The sequence below is a fragment of the Camponotus vicinus genome, unplaced genomic scaffold (genome assembly GCF_025532165.1).
Source record: "Camponotus vicinus isolate PSW18456_S1 unplaced genomic scaffold, iyCamVici1.0 SCAF_12, whole genome shotgun sequence".
Lineage (NCBI taxonomy): Eukaryota > Metazoa > Arthropoda > Insecta > Hymenoptera > Formicidae > Camponotus > Camponotus vicinus.
This window is the reverse complement of record NW_028141948.1, coordinates 181,824-205,595: the sequence shown is the minus strand read 5'-3', so window position 1 is coordinate 205,595 and position 23,772 is coordinate 181,824. Positions and strand designations below refer to the sequence as shown.

Below are 23,772 nucleotides of genomic sequence, written 5' to 3'. Positions count from 1 at the left end.
TTTGATTCAATCATGATTTGCATCATGTTTATTTATTTATTTAAAACAATTCTATCTTTTTCTGTAACTTTTAAAACTAATACAAGATATACATAACATTTAAAAGTTGTCGTTTCCAAAATTTATTCAAAACAAAACACTTTTATTTGTCATTTAATCTTATATTTCAGATATTACACAATCAAATGCTAATTTTTATTTGATTTCATCTGTTCCTTTATCACAGATGATGATGATTACGACTGTCTAAACATGATGCGTTCTTTTTGCTATAAAGAAGATATCTAATTAAATGTTAAAGCATTTATAATGCGTTTGTGTACATATACGTACAATAATTATCCAAATGTCTTTGAGAAAAATTTGTCACGCATATGCGCGTAAAATATATTTAACATAACAATATCACAATTTATTTTTTATCAATTTTCTAGCTGCACATACATATATACGAAATGTACGTCCCGTAAAAAAAACTCAGGCAGTATAAAATTGGAAATAAATTGCACGCGCAAAACGCATATATCTTGTTCCTCTCTTTCAACATAAGTACTTGTTTTAAGTAATTATGACAATTCGTTGCACGAATACTTTACTTATCTCGATAATTTAAGTCTTAATGTTTGAATAACGCCTCGTTCTCGGGATTGTCATCCCTGTGCTTTTCGAGATTTCCGGACAGAGTCGGATCCGGTCGTCGTCTCTTGAAGAAACCGAGTTTTCTCAATACTAATGTAAGTAGAATGAATAATAACATTCCCGCTACTGCAGCCACTATATATATCCACACCGGTACGGGTTCGGCTTCTTGCTGATCCAGCAAATCTGGATAAGCGATCGTCTCAGCCTATGTAACATCAAATAATTATTTAAACATGTTTTTTATTATATGTAACACTTTTAATGTGTGTGTGTGTGTGTGTGTGTGTATATATATATGAATGTTTCAAAATGGAATTTTTAAAAATGCAATCATGAAATTTTTTTATCATTTAACTTTTATCATTATATAGGACGATTGCATCATAATATAATGTTGTATATATGTATAGTGAAATCTACTTACAATTGCATGGTCATCCTTCAAATTTTCTTGCTGTATCACAACATTTGAAGGTATTACTATCTTAGCATTGGAGCCTATTTTAACCATATCCACTTTTGGATAATCCTCGACCAAAGTAGAATTCCAAAGTCTGAAATCAATCATTTCTTTAAGAAAAGGATATAAGATATTTCTAATTTTAAAACTGATTTAAACCAAAATATTTTAATTTTAAATTAATTACAAGATGAGCCATTAATATTAAGATTTTATATTCTATATAATTTAAAATATTACAATTAACAAAAATATGTTTCATGCAATATAACATAATTGATAATAATTAATTTTTTAGATTTTTGTTACATTACCTTGCTTTAACAGTTATGATGGCTTCCTGTTTCCTCTGTAAGTTATATATGTAGCATTTAATGTCGAAACACTTGGCTGTACCAGCTTTACAATTCTGTAATATGATCCTCCATTAAATATCCTCAATTAAAATATCTTATATAAGACAAGGATTATTTAAAAATATAAAAATGAATCGTGTGAAAAAATGATGTTTGTTTATCAATTTTCTCAAAAGTATAATCTTATATAAAAAGATTTAATCTTGCATATAAAATAATCAATCTTTGTACCATCAATAATTATATAATAATTATACATAAATTTTGTATAAATTTTGTTTCTAGTTCAAAAGTTTTGACTGTATTCCACCTGTTCAATTAAATACAAATGAAATTTTACCATTGCAACTACACGATGGCGATGTCCGTCTTTGTCGATAATCGTTCGCGTATTTACAACTTTCTCCGTATCTCGTGTTGTTCTTATATGATTAGTGTGATTATACAAGATTGTCGGTCGAGTTGAAGATTGCAAAATACTTTCGGTATCATCAAAACTGATACTATCTTGCAGTTTTAAAGGATTGATCACATATCCTGATGGCAATGTACATTCACCATCCGCTAAAGTTAAATTATTTAACATACATTAGCTGTATATTATAAGAATAATCATTATTATATTATATATTAATTTATAAATTATAGAATTAATTATGATACATATATATAATCAACTTTAAAAAAGGCGTGTTAAGTCGATGCTTACATATGTACGCATGCATATGTATACTACCTTGAACAGTTGGTATCTCTTCCATATATAATAACCATTTGCCATGCGGTTTGTCGTTTGCGACTTCGTAAGGCCAGGAAATATGCACTTCCACATTGCTAACTTTCCATGGACCTTCATTAAATACTTCGTAAATGTGCGATACCTTCGGTCCTATTTCGTTCAGATGCTTTATTGCGGATTCACCGACTACCGGGCCACCGTAAAACGCCCACTGAGTTTTTGCACTCCTACAAATAAATGTAAATTAAGGTTAATATAATGTATAATAAAAATTAATTTGATTAAATAATTTAAAGAATTTAATTTATATTTATTAATATAAGCAAAAATTGGTTAAATCAAACTATTTTAAATATCTTTATATATTCAATGATCTTTTTTTCTCTCATTCTCTTGATTAATCAACTAAACAATATGTTCTACAATTATTGGCATGTAAAAATTTTCATATAATAATAAAATAATATGCTATGTGAAAGTTATATAGAATGTCAAAATTATAATTGGCATAAATATCAGTCTTACTGTTGTTTTACTGTATTAATAATTTATAAATGGCATAGATAAATTATAATGCAGAATAATTAGCATTTAATCAATGATTTATGAAAGAAATGATTATAAAAGAAAATACGACATTGTCATTATATTTGGATTAACGATATATTATAATGATTACCCTTTAATTGAGAGCTCGGCACGTTTTAACACTGTAGCTTGCAATATAGTAGGTTGCTTCTCTTTGACTTCCTTCGATGTGGAATTTGCGAAAATCGTGAAACCTAATTGCGATTCGTTATCTTCGAGACCTTTAGGATCGAATCTCACTTGTATGTCTACCGTTTTGTCCTTTTTGAAAGGATTGCCGATGGAACACGACACCAGAGTAGCATTGTACAGATTGCAAATTATGGAATCGTTGCTCTTGCTGGCAATATAATTCAAGCTCTGCGAGTGAACAATAAACAGTTGAGCTTCGTATGCGGATTCGCCGATATTAGCCACATTGACTTCCACCACTATCTCCTCTTTCTCACCCAAAAGCAACTCGTAGAAATCCGGTTTTATGGTAGAAGCTAATTACAATAAAGGATTTCATCAAGCATCTTTTAATAATAAAATTGAAAAGATTCTACAATTTTTTTAATAATTTCAAATATATATTTTGCTCTTTATGAGTGTTTTCTTATTTTATCATTATCAATTTATTGGAACTAAACAACCAAATGACACACATGTGAATGATATATACAATAATGTTTCGATTTTATGAACATATGGAATCAGACTAAGAATATGGATGTTTAATCAAAATTTATTTTGATTATTATTATAATTTTATATATATATATATATATATATATATATATATATATATATAATTAAAATTAGACAGAACTATATAAATACTAATAAATTTCATTTCTTTGAATACAAAATGTAAGAAAGAAACACCTACCTGATAAATTCAGTTTAGCTGTCACTTGTAAATCGCTTTCACAAATGTCGTTCTTTCCACAGTCTTTCTGAAAAACGGCCTCGAATACGCGCGCGGCTTCTTGTTGATTGAGTATTGGATAATTCTTCATGTCAGGTAAAGGAGCACCTTCGGGAGGCATGACTGGATCTTCTTGTATCAACGAATAATTCAGACGGAATTTAATAGGCGATTGGATGTCGCGTGTGTTCTCCTATTAGATAAAAATAAATATCATTTATTGATAATAAAAATTAAATTTCTTTTAAGAAGACGAATGAATAAAGTGCAAAATAATACATTTAATATTCATTATTGCAAAATTTTTATATCATAAAGCGTCTAAGAATGGTTGTAAAAATCGAAGTACGCTTTTTAATAAATCTTTTCATTTTAATCATTTAAGCATCAATAAGCAGTATTATTGTTTTTCTTTTTCCTACAAAGCATTGTCGACAATTTTTGGAAATTTAATCTAGATTACTTAAACAAATGATAAATAACTTTGACGATGACTTTTACTGATGAATTACTTAAATGAAGGATGAATTTTTCTTTTTGAAGCAATATCGTACATATAGAAATTATAAGTTTTTACTTATTTAAAAAAATATTTGCAGAAAATTAAGTAATATCAAAGTAATGGAAGATGTTTTGTGTTGTAATATATAAATATAAAACGTACATAGCATATGAGTTTGATTGTACCTTCAAATAGACAATTTCCTTCTGACAATGTACCAATTTTGTGGTATCTAGGGTAACTGTTCGGTTAATATAATGCGGACGCGCGTTATTACTGGCGCCAAACCAAACTCTTGAGAATTTTTTAGCCCCGGTATAGGTTTCCGCTTCAATGTAATAGTTTAATCTCAGATTTTGCATTGATTCCTCTTTCACTAGAGATTCCGTCTTGCAACAAGCCTCGAACGTAAAACTGCAAATTTCAAGATATATGCTCATTGATAATTTTACAAGTGATGATCGTAAGCCATCATATTTTTACTTTAGAAATGTTATATATTTATTTGAAGATTCGCATTTATTTCGCAGAATCGTTTTTGTATAGAATGACTATGTTACCATGTATGATTTGACTCTGGGTCGGCCAGGCATCCAATTCGATTGGGATCAATAGGTTCTATTGTATCCTGATATATTCCATCCTTTTTCGCATAACGTATGTAAGTGGAGATATCGATGATTTTCTTCGAACGCAGAAGCGCAATTGCTTCGTTTTCATATGCTCCAATTAAAAGATCCGAATAACCATTATGATCCATATCGATACCTCCGCTTAACGAGTAACCGAATGTTTTCAATGGTGTGGGCATATCCTCAGCATGAATGATCTATTAAACAATAAAAAACATAAAGCAAAATTACATATAGATTAAATAAATACATCATTAAATCAATTATGAAAAAATAAATCAATAAAATTATATATAGATCAAAAATATAAAGCAGTAAGTTTTGAGAAAATCTATTACCTGCGATGGTGTTTTAATTATACCATTCTTGGAACCTAAATAGATGTAAACTGCGCCCTTTCCTTCGTACGGAGCACCAATTGCAATATCTTCGTATCCATCCTTATTCAAATCACCCAAATTTGTTAATGCAAATCCAAACCTATCATTAATTTAACATTATTATATTTAATACCAATTCAAGAGAAAAAATAAGAGAGTACAAAGCATAAGAATATTATAATAAACCTCGATTCTTCATGGCCGACGAGCTTGACAGGCAAACATTTCTCATTATCTTTGACACTTTTACATATATCTAGCGATGTATAAACGTAAACAGCTCCACCTTCTGCTTTATTGAAATAAAATGGTGCTGCCACGATCAAATCAGTTACTCTAAAATAACAAATATTGAAGTGTATAAATTGGCTATTTATAACATGTTTCAAAATTAATTTTTTTAAATAAAAACAAAGATATTAATAACGAAAGATATTAATAATGTGGCATATAAATTATTGATGCTAAGACAATGGACTGTAATACATATGACTGAAGTATGTAATATATGTATCGAATGCGCGAAGCCTTACTTGTCTCCATTTATATCCGCCGATGTAATTTCATATCCATAACTTGATGCGAATTGCTCGCCGTCCAGAATAAGAGCGATATCCATGTCCGGCTTGAAATCGCGTCTAGTAAACAAAACTACTTGGCCTGTGCCGTTAGAACGAGGTGCGCCCGCCGCATAAGCCAAACCCTTGCCGAAAAAGTTTCCAACAGCCACAGACATCCCTGTAACACCAAGCGTCGATTAAGCAAAAATGATAACTGTAACATATGGTGTAACTGGCTAAAGAAAAAGAGAATCGATGATTTAGCAATCATATAAATTCGGCAAAGCGACGAAAGTACAAGAAATCTATTCTTAATGAGAGAGAAATGCTTCTAATAATGTATATGTACCGAGATAGCTGTATTTATTTACGGGTGAGGAATCTTGCATTGGCGCGTTATAAACTGTATTGTCTCTAGTTAGAAACTCGTCGGACACTGTGAATAAATATAGGGTTCCTCGCCAAGTATGCGGTCCTGGGGTACCGATCACTACGCGATCTTCCGCAGTTAATAAACCGCTAACTCCAGCTTGACAATAACCAAACTGCTCGTGGGCTCTGAAAAAAATCGAGAAAGTCACATATACTTGACAATACTTGAAATTTATACTTTTATATTATAAGCATAATAAATAGATATATGCCCCCTTAAGTATTCTGAATAATTTATATTTCTATTACTTATTTGTAGGTTTCCCAGAACATGGCTTCTTCAAATCATCGTATTTCAAGTCTTGAGATAATATGTAACATTGACCCTGACCCCATTGCGAATCAGCTGTCTTAACAATATGACGATGCGCGCATACCTGGAAGCAGAGATGTGAATTGAATAATATTTATAAGCATATATAATGCTTATACATGGCATATAAAGATTATTTATCTTTATATGCATACATCTACCATCCCTCTGAGATGCAATATTATTGTGATCTTGTGTCTGTTGACTCACCATAACTTTACCCCCTACTCCCTGACTGCGTACAGTCACTCCTAACCACTGATTATCTTTTATTTCATCATTCCCTGGTGGTATTAAATCATCGGATTCCAAATCTGGAAAAAATACATTTTTGAGAGGGATAAAACTTTGAAAATGAATTAAATATGTACCTGTTTTTAAGAGAATTAAATTACATATTCTATATATTGTTTATATACATTATAACTTGCAGCATTATTTACCTATGACAACAAAAAGTCTATTATTTTAATTATTGCATTCATAAATGAAATAAATTTAAATAAATAACAGAAACAATTTGCAATAAGTCAAATAAAAAAATTAAAAAAAAGTGTGTGTATATATATAACCGAACTAAGAAACTCTTATTATGATATTGAGATAATAGCTGCAAAGTAGCAGCAATAATTAGATACATAACATATAAATTTAAATTTCTAGTAATGAAATTAGTAGATTACAAAATCTAAGAAAAGAAATATGATAGATATTAATAAATGATAATTAATGAATAATATGATAGAAATAAATATAGTGATTTTAAATTATCAAAATAATTATTTAATTATTTAAAATTTTATTTTTAAAGCAAACCACCTGTTTGTCAAATACAATACATAGTATAGCCATGCGCATATAAAGATGGATATAATTAAATAGAGCACTGCATGATGATTGCAAGATAGATAAATAAAAACAAATAAGCAATAATGTTAGTAAAAGCAAAACTGTCAATTTGCATAAAAGTGCCTTAACATTTTATATATTGCTATTATTGTCAATTGCTATTATCATTGTCACAAAATATCTTGTTTCTATTCATTATTTTGAACAAGAGCAAGCTTTGATATAAATAAGCAATATTAATTTAATAAATTAATTTAATAAAAGGATTATATGATCACTGAGATTAATTTTTTTATATTGCATGCTCTCGGACTTTTTAACATGAGATATTTTTATTCAAAAAAGATATATGTGCAATTTGAATGGCAAAACATTTGTAAAAACTCTCAAACTCTTCATTCAATTCATTCTGCAAAGACTGCTGAAGTTTATACACTTACTTGAATCGTACGATTCGTATTCGTATGGTCTGTATAATAGACCATCGTCCACTGGTTTACCAAAACATGATTCAACAAAAAAGCATCTTATTATACATAATATGAAATTGAGTACTTTTTAATTGATAAATAAATACATTGCATTAATTAAAAATTTATCGACCTATTTATTAGCAAAACATAAAGACATGTGCAACCCAATACCCTATCATTCAAATATTACACAGAATTTAATAGAGAGAATAATAATAATTTAATTTACACAATGGTATAAATTGAATTATTATTGATTATATAGTTATAGTATTATAAATGTACATCTTCAATTATCACAATAATAATAATTAAAAATAAATATATATAAAACTTACTCAGACGTCCATCGGTAATAACTTGAATACAATCTCTGGAATATGTTGACATAGGACATTGCCATAATGCCCCTGATCTTTTTGTTCCTGGTTGTCGATTTTGATCCAAAGGAGCACCGACCAGCATCCTATAAAGGAAATATTTGAAGATTAGAATTGAAATTTTTAGACATTGAATATTTTTTAAATAAAAAAATACATACACAAAAGTGTAAATACAGATATATCTTTAATAAAAAGAGAAATTAACGTAAAGGCTGTAATCTTTTTAACTCTTTTTCTTTAGTATTAATTTAAGGAATGAACTAAGTTTGGGATTTTTATGGTCTCATTTAAAAGAAAATTACTATAAAAAATTTATACAGTAGCATTTTTAAATTGCATTTTATGCATCTCTCTAATGAACTTTATTTTTTATATTTTACTTTTTTTATATTAATTGCACCAATCCTTTTACATAAGAAAGTTTATAAATCTCGTTTAGATAAATTCGTTAATTGAAAAATTTATGAAAAAAAATTTTAATTACATTATAATATATATTTAAGAGACTATTATTCTTAAATTCAGTTGTTGTTTAATTAAGTAACGTCTTAATGCAAAAAGTCTGTAAGAATCAATAATGATTAATAATGATTAATAGTAACGAGTTATCGAGAAAAAACTTGTTGAATGCATGTGTACTATTTTCGATACCCACCAGCTTGTCGATTTCGACGAGTAATTCTCGATCTCTATATGTTCGGCCACCGAGTAGCCGAAATAGGAGCCCTCCAGGCCCCTTTTGATAACAGGTATTCGTGGTTCCAGATTAAAAGCGTACGTGACGCACGCACTAAGAGCGATCCACGGCAATGTGTTCATCTTTGTATCGCTATTTTTACTTATCACCGGCTATATCAGAACGACTTTTCAAATCCGTTCCCCTCGATTGTTTCGCACAACCCCCGATTCTGTCATACACCTGTCACGCTATTCCTTTATCATCACACTGTCGGCTACATACGGCCAGTAACACGTATGTACATACACCCTTCACATACTCTTTCTACATTTTTGAAAACACATTACATTACCCACCCTACCCACCCACGCGCGTCGGGCGTATGTCGTACCTGGTTGTACTTTCACAGGATTTGCGCAGTGTCGACAACACGTTGTGTCGCGTTACGTAATTCAAATGTTCCTAGAAAGTCGTCACGAGTTGTGCACTCGCGCATCGAAGATTGAAGAGAAACGTCATCGAGAATCTTACCGCATCCACGGAGACTGACCAATTGGAACAAAGATCTCTTTATCCTGATTGGCCAATGGGACATCTCTCGATAAGACATCAATCTTCAATGCGTACTCTATGGGTTAAAAAACAGGCATAGGGACGTCATCTAGATTCATCCTTTCTTTATGGAATCTCACTATAGATATTTCTCTTATTTACACACATACAGAGATGTTTTGTTTTAATTGACGGTATATGAATGAGTATAGAAATGATTCTTCAGTATGTCACACACACACATATATACACATAGAGATTCACGTAAAGCAATTTGCATTTTTTAATCTCTTCTCATTTTTACGATATAATTCATTAAAATATTAGTCAAATTAATTTCTAAATAATTCGAAATAATATATTTTCAGATCAAACACGTTGACTCATCTCTTCAGTATGAATGTATGAGTGTCCGTTTCACATTTTGCATTCTTCTGAAATCGCTTATTCTACTTAAAGTGAAACATCCTTTATTCTAAGAAAACATCATATAGAATATGATATATACATATGTGTAGCAGGTAAGAAAAAAAAAGATTTCTCTAAGAAGAAAAAATACATTAGTAAAAAGAATAATTAAAGTAAATTATATTTGTTTATATTGAGAAATAAGTAATAAAATAAGTAATAAAATTAATTGAGAGAGTGTCGCGCATAATTTTTTAGTTGAGAAGCCACGAGACGGCAGTTAATATAATTTATTAATCCATTAGTAATCAATCGGGGTAACAGCTTATTGTCTTATTGACGCGCGTAACGCAATGCGTTAACATTGAGCAGCAGGAAACGCTGGCTTTGTTCGATAGCAGATTTTCGATCAGTAGCATCGCCGTTCACCGAACAGAAATATCGATCTCGACAATCGTGTGTTCGTCAAATTTTTTAATCACAACGATATATATTCGTTGAGATGAAATTAATTCTCCAGAAATTTACATCGCACGAATTAATTAATCATAAATATATACATTCGCTTCGAAGATTTGAGAGTTATGCTTTGAATTTAGCGACATAAAAAATTATATTGTAAATTATTTAAATATTATACATAACAATGAAAAGATTATTAATTTCAGTTCAGCTCGTGGGTGCCATGTTTATAATAAATAATATTGAGATAAAGATAAATAAAATAGAGAGTAAAAAGTTATAATAAATGTGAGTAATATATTAAAGTGAATAAAGTTAATTGATAAAATAATTACTATATAATCTGATAATTATCGAAGATTGATTGATGAAACGATAAATTGTAATAGAAATTGTGGAAAAAAACAGTGAAACCGGAGTACAGTGCTGTGTCGATTTTAATTATAAAAAAATCAATTTTGCAAATCAAATGTATTTTGTCAAATTGCACTTTTATGAAATTATATTAACAAGATCGAGAAAAGATCAATTTATTTTGGTTTTTTGAATAAAAGAGATTTTTGCGCGCAAAATAAGTAAGTAAAATATAAAAGATTATAAGTTGTCACACAATAATGATAACAATTGTATTTATTAATTGTAATTATATGTAGAAACAATTATCAAATCAATTTTTAATTTTAATAATCATAAAGTCAGACAATTGTTTGAACCATAAAAATGGATTTTTGCCTTTTTTTCTAACTCGCTTTTCCACGATAAAAGTAAGATATTGACTCTCATTTTAAGGGTTTTAAGATTATGATAAATGGTTCCATTATCTAACCACGGAATCATTATTTTACGAACAGCTTTTAGTGAGCATAATGGATGGCTTACACATTTTTGATACTATCTAATTTCTTGTAATATCGATTATGTTTTCACTGAAGTATGAATTTATACATGATCATAAAACCGAATATTGTTTCGCGGTTAAGGAACAAAATATTCTTTTCGTGCTTTTTATCATATAAATTATTTTTAAAATATCATACTTTTTTTTATTAATGATAAAGTTTTATTGTGTATGTATATAAAATTTTATTTCCACAAAAGAAAATAATTATTTATAAAGCTGTTTCAATAACATACATATATGTATATATAAATTTGACAACTCTAACTCTTAGAAATTTACTTTAAAAATTTATTTACTTTAAAAATAATTTGCAATTGTGCAAGTAATAATAATCACGTGCGCAACATTGTTTCGAGTTGTCATATTGTTTGAAAGAGATACGCGACCAGGGACATGCGGTAAAATTGCAAAACTTTTCGTATATTCTGACGTTTCTTATTAGCGTCAACAAGAGTTTATCTAATATAGAAGATTAACAATATTTACTCAATATTAAAATCATTATTCGAATATAAATAATTATTCGACGTAATTATACAAAATACAGTTATGAATAACACAATTATAAATAGTCATAAATGACATTATTAATTACTATTTATTCAGTAATTATCTTACTTTACATAATTATTGATACTCAAATATATTAATCATATGCTAATTGATTGGATTTTCACTACAATTATACATTATTTCTTGTTTACTTAAGAAAAGATGAAACAACTTATTATTATTTGTTTGAGAAATACAAATAGAGAACAACGCGATTAACAAATAACCTCCATGCAACTAACAATGTGAGTGTCATGTGCGAATGAAATCTTATTCAATAAAATTAAAAAAAAATTAGGATTATTTATTCGAAAAACACCAATCCCTAGATTGGAAGGAATCCTTCGATTTTGCACTTAAAAGCTCCGTTCAATTCTATCACCTGCCACCCCTAGAGGGAGAAAAGCCGCGCGCATACTCGCGATTGGTACTCGCGCACGTGCTTCCTCGCAGATTGATCCCGAATGTGTCTCTCGCATACACAACACAGTACATTCGTGCCGAGTCAATGTGAACGTGTTTACTACCGTATGTGTCGCGATTCACCTGTTGTAACACCTGCTGCATCCTCCAAAGCTCCGCGCCTCCCTCGTCTCGACGGCGTGCTTAATAATCACGATTATTAATTTGTAATAATTTTGTGATATAGATCAATGTTTGTATAGTTAGAAAGAGGAATTGCGGAATTGACGAGACGGTGATATTGCGAATTGCCTCGTGTTTTATTTTTTTGTTTACGCGAATACTATATTCGTCGATAGATCGATTAGTTCGAATTTTTATCGATTTTTATCAATTGCTTTGCTATTACTTCAAATGAAGATGGGAGATTTGCTCTCGCGGTTAAAATTTATTACGCAAATGGTTAATTATAAAATAAAAAATTTGTTTTGGACTTCAAAAAATTAAAAAAAAATATCTACTTTCAATTGATTTCGAAATATTGCCTTCAATTTTAATTATAAAGATATACAAGAAATTAGAAAAATGTGATGCAGATCATAAATTTATATAGATTTTAGTAGCATCAAAGATTTAATATTAGTTTTACAATGTATGGTATTTGTTGAAGATTAATCGCGAACGCGAACAAATCACCAGTGAAGGCCAGGAACGAGTTTAAATTATATCTTTCAATTAAACGCAATATCAATTTGCGATTGTTATAGCACAAAAGCATTGCCTCGACGATTCAATCTAATTAACTGGAGTAGCTAACCGGCAGGACAATTATAACCATATTCCATAATGGAGCCGCACGAAATAATGTCCTTAAAAGGATCTTATTAGCTAACAGCTATGAGAAGATGAAGTAGATTGCAGACAGGATCGAACCTCGGTATTGATGAACCCTACACATTTTTCGTTAGACGTTATTGGAATAATTATTTATCAGTATTTATATATCAGCAAATGTTATTTCTTTTTTAATGTCAGTCGTTGATTTAAATTTATGAATTTACTTAATATCTTCCCCCTTGCATATACAAGAGTTTTGTTTTCTAAAAAAAAGATCCATCATTGAAGAATATTAATTGAATCAAAATAGGAAACATAAATTTGAAAAATTAAATATTATTTAGAAAAATATATTAAAATTATGCAGATAATTTTTATATATTTTTTTTGTACACAATGTATTTATCTTAATTGTACAGAATTTATAATGATTTTTATACAAATTAATTTGTAGATAATTTTGATAAATTTTCTAGAAATTCTTCATTTTATATTTCTTGTTTCCAAATCGTGAAGCTCACAAATTTCGAAATATTTTATAAATGCTTAATGTAAACCCGGCCCTGATTATAGAGACACAAGGAAGAGTCAGAGAAAGGAGAGGGTGGAAATAGGGGATGAAAAGAGATCGCCTGTATACAACGATAGCCTAAATAGATCGTGCAAAGAAGATGGAACGAAGAAAGAGGAAGGCAAATGAGTGGGGAGGGGGACGAGATTGAAAAGTTGTGGAAAGCGGTGGGAGATCCGTATTGAATCCATCTGATTATTCCGTACACGGCACTGTGTTGCGGGACACGTGATTCTGCGTTTGTACGCGAAATTGTACAATGCGCTGCTACTCACCGGTGACCTGTAGCCCGCCGTTGCATCTTTGAAATTGTGCAAAGGGCATCATCGAGGAGCTGGAAAGAGTGTGTTTTACCATTTCCCACAAACGAACAGAGATATATCGGGGTGCGTCAACTGCAACAGGTAATAAAGTGATTTGTACACTGAATAACTAGATAAATAAATTATATAACGACGTGAGATAAAAAAATAGAAGCAATAGACAAAAATGATAAAATTATATGGAGAAAAAAATATTACTGTCGTGTGAAAAAAACAACGAGAGATGTTTCGCTATCGTAATTCATTATTTAATATTACAAAGCAAAACCTATTTGAAGATCGATGGATAGAGAAATCTCGTTAAACTCGTTTGTAGAAAGACGAACTTGCTGCTAAAGTAAAGTAGCTCTTAATATCTTGCACAGAATCGTCGATGGCGGGAAAAGAATTAGTTTATTATTATTATAGCAAAATATAATTTGTTCGATAAAATTTTCGATTATATTTTCAGCAAATGAAATAAATATTATATAAGACTCTCTTTTTATTATAAAAAATGCTAGGATAAAAATACTAAAATACGATGTGCTAGTAGATTTTTGTATCTCTTTATCTTATATGTTCTAATATGTATTGTAATATATATCTTGCGAGATGTACTTTCGATCGGCGCGAAATATGTGTGTGTGTGTGTGTGTATATATATATAGTTTTAGATAGAGTAGATGCAATCGGACGTATGGATGTGTTTATTTCAGGATATTTTTCTAGTGACTCTTTACGCTCTTCCGAAAGAGCTTCATATAAATAGAAGTGCAAATGCTGCCATGCGAAACTCGTACGATATTAATGGATATACTGATTTAAAATTTCTGCAATTTTTCAATTTGCTCTAAATGTCAAAAGACAAGATATAAAAAATCGAATATTTTACTAGCTATATCAAAATATATTAAAGAATATGAATATGTGATATATGAATTTTATTTTTCGATGTCTTCTTGATTTTATTAATGGAATATTCAATGCATTTAAAAATCTATAGACTGTATTAAGTAGTGCGAGAGAGATCAAAGTTATATTTTTCGAGTTAGAGATATCATCAGATCTTATTAAAAGGAAGGATATATTTTATCCTTATTCTAAATTATCTTATCGTCTCTTTTATTATGTCCGAATAATTGAAAAATTTATTTCCGAAACATGTTAATATGTTCAAAGAAACGAAAAGAGTTATTGCAGTTTTTACTTCTTTGTTATATCAAAAATAGTTATGATCTTTAAATAGTTATTGTTAAGATTAATGATCGCACCGGGAAGATTTTAACGCTAAGGATGCGTTTTTGGCCGAATAGCCGAAGCTTGAACATTATTGATGTTGATGAAACGTCTTAAATAAATCAGCGGCGCGGGATCGTCATCGTAAGGCGACATACGTGAGCGAAATTATGAACGATCTAATAATAACCACACTCTTACCCATATGGGAAGTTGATTTTAATTCAGGGGCTGAACACACACATACACACGCACCAGATCCTGTCCTTTTAATAAGCAAGGTCAGTAATCATAGTGATTGAGACTCGCGATGAGCATCCTCGAAGTAGCGTCAAAAATTAAAGAGATTGTGTGCGTACTCATCATATACATTTGATGTTTGTTAGATGCCGATTTTACAAAGATACTCTTTTGGAAAGGATGCGTCGTGTCTGTGTGTGTGCGTGTCATGTAAGGGCGTCATTCGAAGAAAAAGTGATTATTTTAAAAATGTACACATATACAGGATGTTCCTAAACAGAATGTGCGAAAAATTTCATGAAGGAAAAATTCATATACAATGTCTTAAATGGCATAATTTTCGAGTTACATGTTAAAAAAAGTTCAAAGTAAAAAATTTTAAAAATTCAAAAAGCATTTAAAGTTAAAAAAATGAAATTTCAAAAAATATATTTTGACAAAAAAAAAACAAAATTAAACAAAAGAGGAATTGGTGGAAATGATCACCTTCAGCCATGATACGTAAATCTGTTCTCCATCTTTCTCCATTAATCGATAAATACGTTCAAAAATATTAAATATATTATGCATTGTTTCGCAATTCCTTAAATCTTCAATATTTTCAATCGATATAAATTAAAGATTTATAGTAATTCTAGAGAAAAAAATTCAATTTAATTTTGAGGACTGAAAGAGAAGAGCAAGTTGAAATCCAGGTTTTTTAAAATTTTAACACCTTGTATTTATGCAGGACATTGATGTATATGAACTTTTCTTCAAGAAATTACCTAAGGAATCATTTTCCGAATTTTTTCGCACATGTTTAGGAATATCCTATATATAAACGGGAATTTAATATATTTTAAATATATATAAACGTGCGAGATTATAGTACGAGATATAGATTATAGTAAAAACTCACGTGTTTCCAGTAGAATTTGTCCAAAGAGAAACATGTACGGTCTAATCTTGGAAAATCTGGCCGAATATATAAGGCAGGTTTATGGCGAAGATAGATGGGAGGAGATTCGCAGACAGGCATCTGTGGACCAGCCGAGTTTCAGTGTTCATCAAGTTTATCCGGAGAACCTGATACCAAGATTGGCAAAAAAAGCAATTCAGGTGTGATTCGCAATAATTTCCTTAACTATTATTTTCTGATGTATCTCATATTTAGGCGTTGGAAAACTGGACTACTTTATGAAATCTGGATATTTCGTATTTTATGTCGTATAAAAATGCATGATTTATGTATTGATATAAAATCAAGGTCGGCAAAATTTCATTTTTTAGATAAACTCTATGCCAATGATAAAACTGATATTTTTCGGAGAAACCGACAAAACTATCCCTTTTATTAAAAATGTTAAATAAAATGTTAAAAGATAAACGCGAATTTATATTGATAAAATCTATAAATGAAATCCATATATTGATTAAATTTATAGAATATATATAAAACGCAGACTTATATTGATAAAAATTTTTAATTCTGTTACCATTTTATATATATATATTTTTTTTCATTAAACTAAAAATTAACATAAAAATTAGTAACATTTATATTTTCAAAATTTTGTTTTAAAAATTTTACATTGAATTAAAAAGAATTTTATTATTATATTGATTTCATTTTTTAAACTGTAGTGAGATTAATAATTATCGCATCGACACAAAAAAATTGTGAACATTTAAATACTTATATAGAATATATCGTCTCGCAAAATATTCGATCTTTCACGCACTTTATCCGCAGCAAAATTGCTCAGAAAAATTCAAATTGGCTTATTTCAGGTACTCGGCGTGACGGAAAAGGAGTTCTTCGACCAAATGGGCGTACACTTCGTAGGATTCGTCGGTCAGTACGGTTACGATCGCGTGCTCTCGGTACTGGGACGACACGTGAGGGACTTCCTCAACGGCCTGGATAATCTCCACGAGTATCTCAAGTTCTCCTACCCGAGGATGCGAGCGCCGTCGTTCATCTGCGAAAACGAAACGCGTCAAGGTGAATGCAAGATATCAGCCAAGAGTCAGCTTGGCGTTTCAATGAGAGAATTCTTTCTGCTGATTCGTCTTTTATTCGCATTATAAATAAGAGATGAAATTAAGCAGACAACGTACATTGTCTCTCTTGCGCTATAATATTTTGGAGTCTAAATTTTTTAAAGACTGATGAATGCAGGTTTGACTCTTCATTATCGAAGCAAACGCCGGGGTTTCGTCTATTATACGATGGGCCAGATAAGGGAAGTGGCTCGGCACTTTTATCACAAAGACCTGCAGATCGAGCTGGTGCGCGAGGAAGTGCTGTTTGACACCGTGCATGTGACCTTCCAACTCACTTTCGACAATCGCGCCTTCACGCTCGCCTCACTGGCGATGACTCGCGAGGAGAAGCACCTGCCGATCGGGGCGTGCGTGCTCTTCGAGATATTTCCCTTCTGCATCGTCTTTGGGTGCGTGCTAATGGCATTACACTTTAACGGTTCAATGTTGTTAGAAATGGATTAGAAATTTTTTATTTCAAATCAAATTCTGGCCATAGCTCGATAATTATTACAGGGATTCAAATAAAAAGCGACTTACTGGAATTAGTTAAAAATATCTGAAGTACGTATGCAAATCGATCTTTAAACAATAAAAAAATTTATATAAGTCAATCGATGTTTAAATTTCAGCTCGGATATGGTAGTTAGAAACATCGGCAATTCATTAATGGTTATATTACCAGATCTGGTAAACAAGAAAATCACATACTTCTTTGATTTGGTTCGACCGCTTATCGCGTTCAAATTTCAATCGGTAAGTTCGATAACCGTAGAATAAGTAGAAAATTCAAAAGATCTAATAAACAATGATTTAAATCATCTTTCTAAAAAAATTATTTTCGATAAAATTAATTTAAATTTAAATAATTTCTTCTCTTTTGATAAAAACTTTTTTCTAAGGCTTAACATAATTAAAATAATTAAAAAATAACATAATAATCAATAATTAGCATAATTAAAAGGCTTGAAAGACCAATTTTATAACATTTAGGATGAACGTATTAGTTTACTTCTGTAATTTCAAGCGTTTTTCAAGCAAAATAAATAATTAATTTTGTACAATTTAGATATTGAATCGAACGAATAACATCTTCGAGTTGGTTACTGTTGAACCGGTGCTTACGGAACGATTGAATGACCGGCACAGAAATGAAATTTTCTTAAGTGACGAACTTGAAGTCGTAGAAGATAAAACTTTACGGTTAAAAGGTATATTTATCGTTCTTTTTAAAATTAATTTCAAAAATTTAGTTAGATATTGATTGTATTAAAAGAGAATACGGAATTAACAATTAGTTATTACTTAATTATTAATGAAGTTTGAAATATATTTATATATTGTTTACTTTTTATTCACTGTAATTAAGATATTTTTCGCCCTCATTTCTATTTTTATTACATACAGAAGTAAAATAATCAATTTATATCAGAAAATAAAATATATAGAATATATATAAAAGATTTAAGAAATTGCATCTCTTCCAGGTCAAATGATATACATGGATAATTGGAAAATGATGATGTATCTTGGTACACCAGTTATGCCCGATCTAAACGCTTTAATAGCGACAGGCCTCTACATAAATGATCTCTCGATGCATGATTTCAGCCGGTAAAAAAATCACGCAATGCGACTTATGTAAAGAAGTTTGCTATTGTTATTGAACTTGATTGTGTTATTTATATGTATTATTGTATTATAGCGCTTATATTAAAAATTAAACTCACCGCGAAATTGTAATTAGGTTCGATTTAATTTTATCGACTTGATGATTTTGTAGAGATCTCATGCTAGCTGGGACTCAACAGTCCGTGGAGCTGAAATTAGCATTAGATCAAGAACAGCTTAAGAGTAAAAAGCTGGAGGAATCCATGAGGAAATTGGATGAGGAAATGAAACGTACCGATGAATTACTATACCAGATGATTCCTAAACAGGTCGCGGACCGTTTGAGAAATGGTGAAAGTCCGATTGATACTTGCGAGGTGCGATTAATTAGAATGGAGGGAAACTTTTTTTCTTTTTGTTCGTCTATATTATTAATTGTCGTTGTACGAAGCAAAATTGCCCAAAAGCAAAGCCGGCATCTTATATTATCTAAAACATAAGAATAATTAAGTAAAACTATTCTTTAATATTTTTACCTTTCTTTGGGTAAAAAAAAGTAATGAATAATCGAAACAATTATTCATTTCTTTTTAATATCAAAATTACAATATCAAGTAAGTTTATCCTTTTTTCAAATTTGTAGAATTTGTTATGCAAAAGTAATTATATCCAATTTATAGAAAAAATTTGCATTGTGTCTCTTGTGACATTAGTATCTCTTGTACATTTTGTCTGTTTACAGATGTTCGACAGCGTGTCGATCTTATTTTCGGATGTGGTGACCTTTACTGAGATCTGTAGTAGAATCTCCCCGATGGAAGTTGTGTCCATGTTGAATGCCATGTATTCGCTGTTTGATACTTTGACCGAGAGAAACCGAGTGTACAAGGTATTCTTTAGGTACTCCATGAAAGAATATCGATTGTAATTTTTCGAAAAACTTGGTTCACACTTGTAACGCGCGCAGTCTCGAATCTTATTAAGGCTAATCCGATGACAAATATGTACTAACGTGTGAAATTTGATTTATTTTTAATTTAATTTTTAATTAGGTTTAACATCAAAATTAAAATCTCACTGAAATAAATTTACATTCAAATATTACTTTTTTATAAAATAAATAATAATATTATCTCTCTTATTTAAGGTCGAAACTATAGGTGATGCTTACATGGTAGTCTCTGGTGCGCCGGTAAAAGAAAACGATCATGCGGATCGCGTATGCGATATGGCTCTCGATATGGTCGAGGCAATAACCGATCTCAAGGATCGTTCGACAGGTATAAAAAAAAAAAAGAAAAAAAAAATCGTCGATTCTTTTTTTGAAACTCACATTCTCGGAATTCACAGTTTTGTTGAAATTTTGACCGATTGTTATTCTTATCTTATTGATTTTCTAATTTTATATAAATATTTATTAATAAATATCTATTTTAGAATCTTTCTTTTCATTATTACTAGATTCTCTATACATAAAAAAACCGAAGAAAAATTCTGCTATATTTCTTGATATTCTTTATCTTTTAACGATTACTTTTTAATATTTATCGCGAGAAATCTTCGCGGAATAGTAAAGAATCAATTATTTGATTCTTTACTTATTATCATTAGACTGAGACAAAGACGTTAATTTTCACAGGTAATCATCTTCAGATACGCGTTGGCATTCATAGCGGTGCGGTCGTGGCCGGTATCGTTGGCTTGAAGATGCCGCGATATTGTCTTTTTGGCGATTCCGTTAATACGGCAGCTCGTATGGAAGCAACTAGCCAGGCTATGCAGATACACATATCCGAATCCACTCGGGAATTGCTATCGCCCTCGTACAAAGTTAAGGAACGCGGAGAAATCGAGGTCAAAGGAAAAGGTAAGATCGTCTCCTTTTTATTCTGCTCTATGAAATGTTTTCTATGAAGTATCTTTAATTCTCGTATAATTATCCATTATATTGCGTCATTATATTGATACCAGGTACGATGAAGACCTATTGGCTGGAAAAGCGAGAAAAGCGTTCCGTCATGACTAAGGGTATTACTATACAGGCACCCCATCAATGGCATACGAGGAGCTTCGAGAAAAGGATTTCCACAGTGGGCGCGATAGGTCTGATAAGTCCAGGCATGTATGACAAGTCAACTTCGAGAGACGTACCGTCCAGACGAGGCTCGTCGAAGATGTCATCCCCGACGCCACCGGGGTCCTCGGGATTTTTTTCCGAAGAAAGACGAATATACTCCCCCATTACTTTTCACGATGTCGCGAGACGATCAGTCGCCAACTCGCCAACGAAGAACATGGAAATTCGAGGTAGGAAACTTGCCCTCTTCGCAATTTTTAATATAAATGGTATTCCACTTTTCATCGCGATAAATATTTTTTTCTCGCAGAGTGTCGATCGAATTCTATGAGCGCGATGGGCGTCAAGAACGTCTCCGATATGTTCAGTTCTCTCCTGAGCGACACGGAGGAGCACTTTCGGCAGCATCGGGACAGTTTGTCGCCGCGTGCAGAAAATCGATCGGCCAGCGTGCATATGAAACCGGAAGTGAAGATCAATACCGTCTCGTCCTCGTCTTCGTCTTCGCAGAGCTCCGAGGACGAGTCAAATCCGTCGCTGGAATCGTCGCAAACGCGAAAAGATAACGTGGATACGACAGCTGGTGATAACAGCGAATGCGCGGCGATAAGCAGCGATCTCAGCAATTCCCAGTTGCTGATGCAGCAAGACCAGTGCTGTCCGGGATTCACCATGCCGAAGAGTAGCAAAATGCGTCATCAGGGGAACAGTTGTATTATTTTCTAGAGCAAAATCTGGAGATCGATAAGACTAATCTTTAGAGTTTGACGTTAAGTCGTTTTATGTGTATTATTTTCTCACTTGTTGTTATTTATCTTCTTTTTAATACATGAGAGATAAAAATATCTCATTATTTTCTTTAAGGGGAAAAATCGATTTTCAAAGATCTAGAGGTTCCATCGTGAAAGAAATATAATATATGACCGTACATTGTGTATAACATACAGATAACATTGTTGTTTTAAAGCAACCTTGCAATTAAAAGATATGGAAAAATATTCTTCATCTATTCCATGTGAAATAGATTCTTTGGTAAATTTTAAAGTAAAAATTAAAACGGTTCTTGTGTATGTTACTTTGATGCAAGACAATTGAATTATTATCGATAGCATATGATTATACTAACAATAAATGTATTTCACGCATATTTAATAAATTGTACATATCAATAAATATAAAGTTGAAAAGTATTGAAGCATTCACATTAGTCATCTCTCAACAATATCGTATTTACCCCTTACCCGAGTATTTATCTAATCAAACGGAATTGCAATTTCCGCTAGCGTTTCTTTTATGAAAATTTTTTTAATGAAAACATCAATCAACGAAAATCAAAACTGTCAAATCGGCGAGTAATAATAAGACAAATTTAACTTCTTTATATATTTTTATATAATCAATTGTTATATTTTGAGATTTTATTTTATTCACTTCTATTCAAACATATATATATATATATATATATATATATATATATATATATATATATATATATATAAGTTTGAATAGAAATGAATAAAATAAAATCTCAAAATATAACATTTATATATATATATATATATATATATATATATATATATATATATATATATATTTATTTATTTATTTATTTTAGCCGAATAAAATACAATTGTTAAAAATGCGCCATATATATTTTACTTTGAATATTTTTGAAAAACGCAGAAAAAGAAGAAAAAATGTTAGTTTAAGAAAATTTTAAAATATTGTTGAGAAAAAGTTTGCGCGCATGTTTTCATGATACATATATAGTCTAAAAATCAATGAAACTGATTAATAATAATAAGTATTTTTTTTCATAAAACATATTTGTATAAAAAGAAAGATATGTATGTGTTTGTATTTAATAATTTGAATCTAACTTCGAGCTTTCACAACAATTTTACTTTTCTACAATTCTACTTTTGGAAAAAAAAAGTGTTACATAAATGCGGATACAAATAAATCTCTTAAAGAGTCTATAATAATTTAAACATAATTTCGCAACAATTAAAGAAATTTTCTTATTGTTCTACCATCATCATCTATGAATCTTGGAATCTTGCATTGGTACATTTTGCTCTAATATACGTGATTATTCAAATTTAGTTTACAGAATAACGTTGACTTACCGAAATACGTTGACAAGATCAATGAGATAAATTTCCAAATGCACTCGTGCGAAATCCTCTTGATGCAGATTTTACATATAACTCGCGGCACAGTATACTCGCGGATTATTCAAATTGAACACGTTCAAACACGACTCTCTAATCACACATCGCACGGCGAACGCAAGATGATATATGATAATTTTGCAAGACTGCCGCCAACTTGACGGAGACCGGACATTAATGGATGCGCTCCGTTTGACACTTTAGGCCGGGTCTACAATAGGTAATTTAAGCCTTAAGCCTTAAGAGATTGACCAATCACAGTCAAGTATGAAGAGAATACTCGGCTGTGATTGGTCAATTTCTTAAGGCTTAGGGCTTAAATTATCTATTGTAGATCGGGACTTATGTTCGCTTTTAAACAGGATTCCTCACCCTGATTGGCCCATCAACCGCTTCGGAGTGAAAAAAAACGCCAAACTTGGAGCGCATCCTATTAGAGATCCTCTAATCAGTGTTGGCATCGAAAAGCCTCTTGTGATTGGTCCGCCATTTTTCGTCAATTCGCGCTAGTTTTTGAA

At 30.8% G+C, this 23,772-nt stretch overlaps 2 protein-coding genes across 16 annotated transcripts; one reads left to right on the top strand and one right to left on the bottom strand.

Moving 5' to 3' along the window:
• Window positions 1-347: 347 nt before the first annotated feature.
• On the bottom strand, window positions 348-23,427 carry Mew (multiple edematous wings). 10 transcript variants are annotated; one of them, XM_083083903.1, is made up of 24 exons: window positions 23,210-23,427; window positions 19,299-19,492; window positions 19,123-19,212; window positions 17,468-17,823; window positions 17,089-17,328; window positions 16,266-16,432; window positions 13,859-13,978; window positions 8,175-8,302; window positions 7,804-7,854; window positions 6,725-6,828; window positions 6,451-6,578; window positions 6,119-6,327; window positions 5,743-5,947; window positions 5,396-5,545; window positions 5,168-5,309; window positions 4,758-5,026; window positions 4,383-4,611; window positions 3,657-3,888; window positions 2,877-3,273; window positions 2,195-2,424; window positions 1,799-2,022; window positions 1,417-1,511; window positions 1,067-1,196; window positions 348-847 (listed from the first exon to the last, which is right to left on the bottom strand). In XM_083083903.1, the coding sequence occupies exons 7-24, from the start codon at window positions 13,882-13,884 to the stop codon at window positions 617-619; spliced, it is 3,180 nt and encodes a 1,059-aa protein (XP_082940029.1). In that variant the 5' UTR covers window positions 13,885-13,978; window positions 16,266-16,432; window positions 17,089-17,328; window positions 17,468-17,823; window positions 19,123-19,212; window positions 19,299-19,492; window positions 23,210-23,427; the 3' UTR covers window positions 348-616. The 10 variants fall into 10 exon arrangements, with proteins under 10 accessions (XP_082940029.1, XP_082940031.1, XP_082940030.1 ...); XM_083083905.1 differs by having other exon boundaries at window positions 17,689-17,823; XM_083083904.1 differs by having other exon boundaries at window positions 17,468-17,809.
• Gyc88e (Guanylyl cyclase at 88E) lies at window positions 10,743-22,254 on the top strand. Of its 6 annotated transcripts, none has more exons than XM_083083913.1 (15): window positions 10,743-10,895; window positions 12,943-13,112; window positions 13,586-13,987; window positions 16,279-16,465; window positions 17,138-17,351; window positions 17,529-17,802; window positions 18,025-18,148; window positions 18,462-18,603; window positions 18,880-19,006; window positions 19,176-19,380; window positions 19,746-19,892; window positions 20,151-20,283; window positions 20,643-20,870; window positions 20,975-21,310; window positions 21,391-22,254. In XM_083083913.1, the coding sequence occupies exons 4-15, from the start codon at window positions 16,298-16,300 to the stop codon at window positions 21,804-21,806; spliced, it is 2,514 nt and encodes an 837-aa protein (XP_082940039.1). In that variant the 5' UTR covers window positions 10,743-10,895; window positions 12,943-13,112; window positions 13,586-13,987; window positions 16,279-16,297; the 3' UTR covers window positions 21,807-22,254. The 6 variants fall into 6 exon arrangements, with proteins under 6 accessions (XP_082940039.1, XP_082940038.1, XP_082940037.1 ...); XM_083083912.1 differs by lacking the exon at window positions 10,743-10,895 and adding an exon at window positions 12,259-12,402; XM_083083911.1 differs by lacking the exon at window positions 10,743-10,895 and having other exon boundaries at window positions 12,738-13,112.
• Window positions 23,428-23,772: the final 345 nt, after the last annotated feature.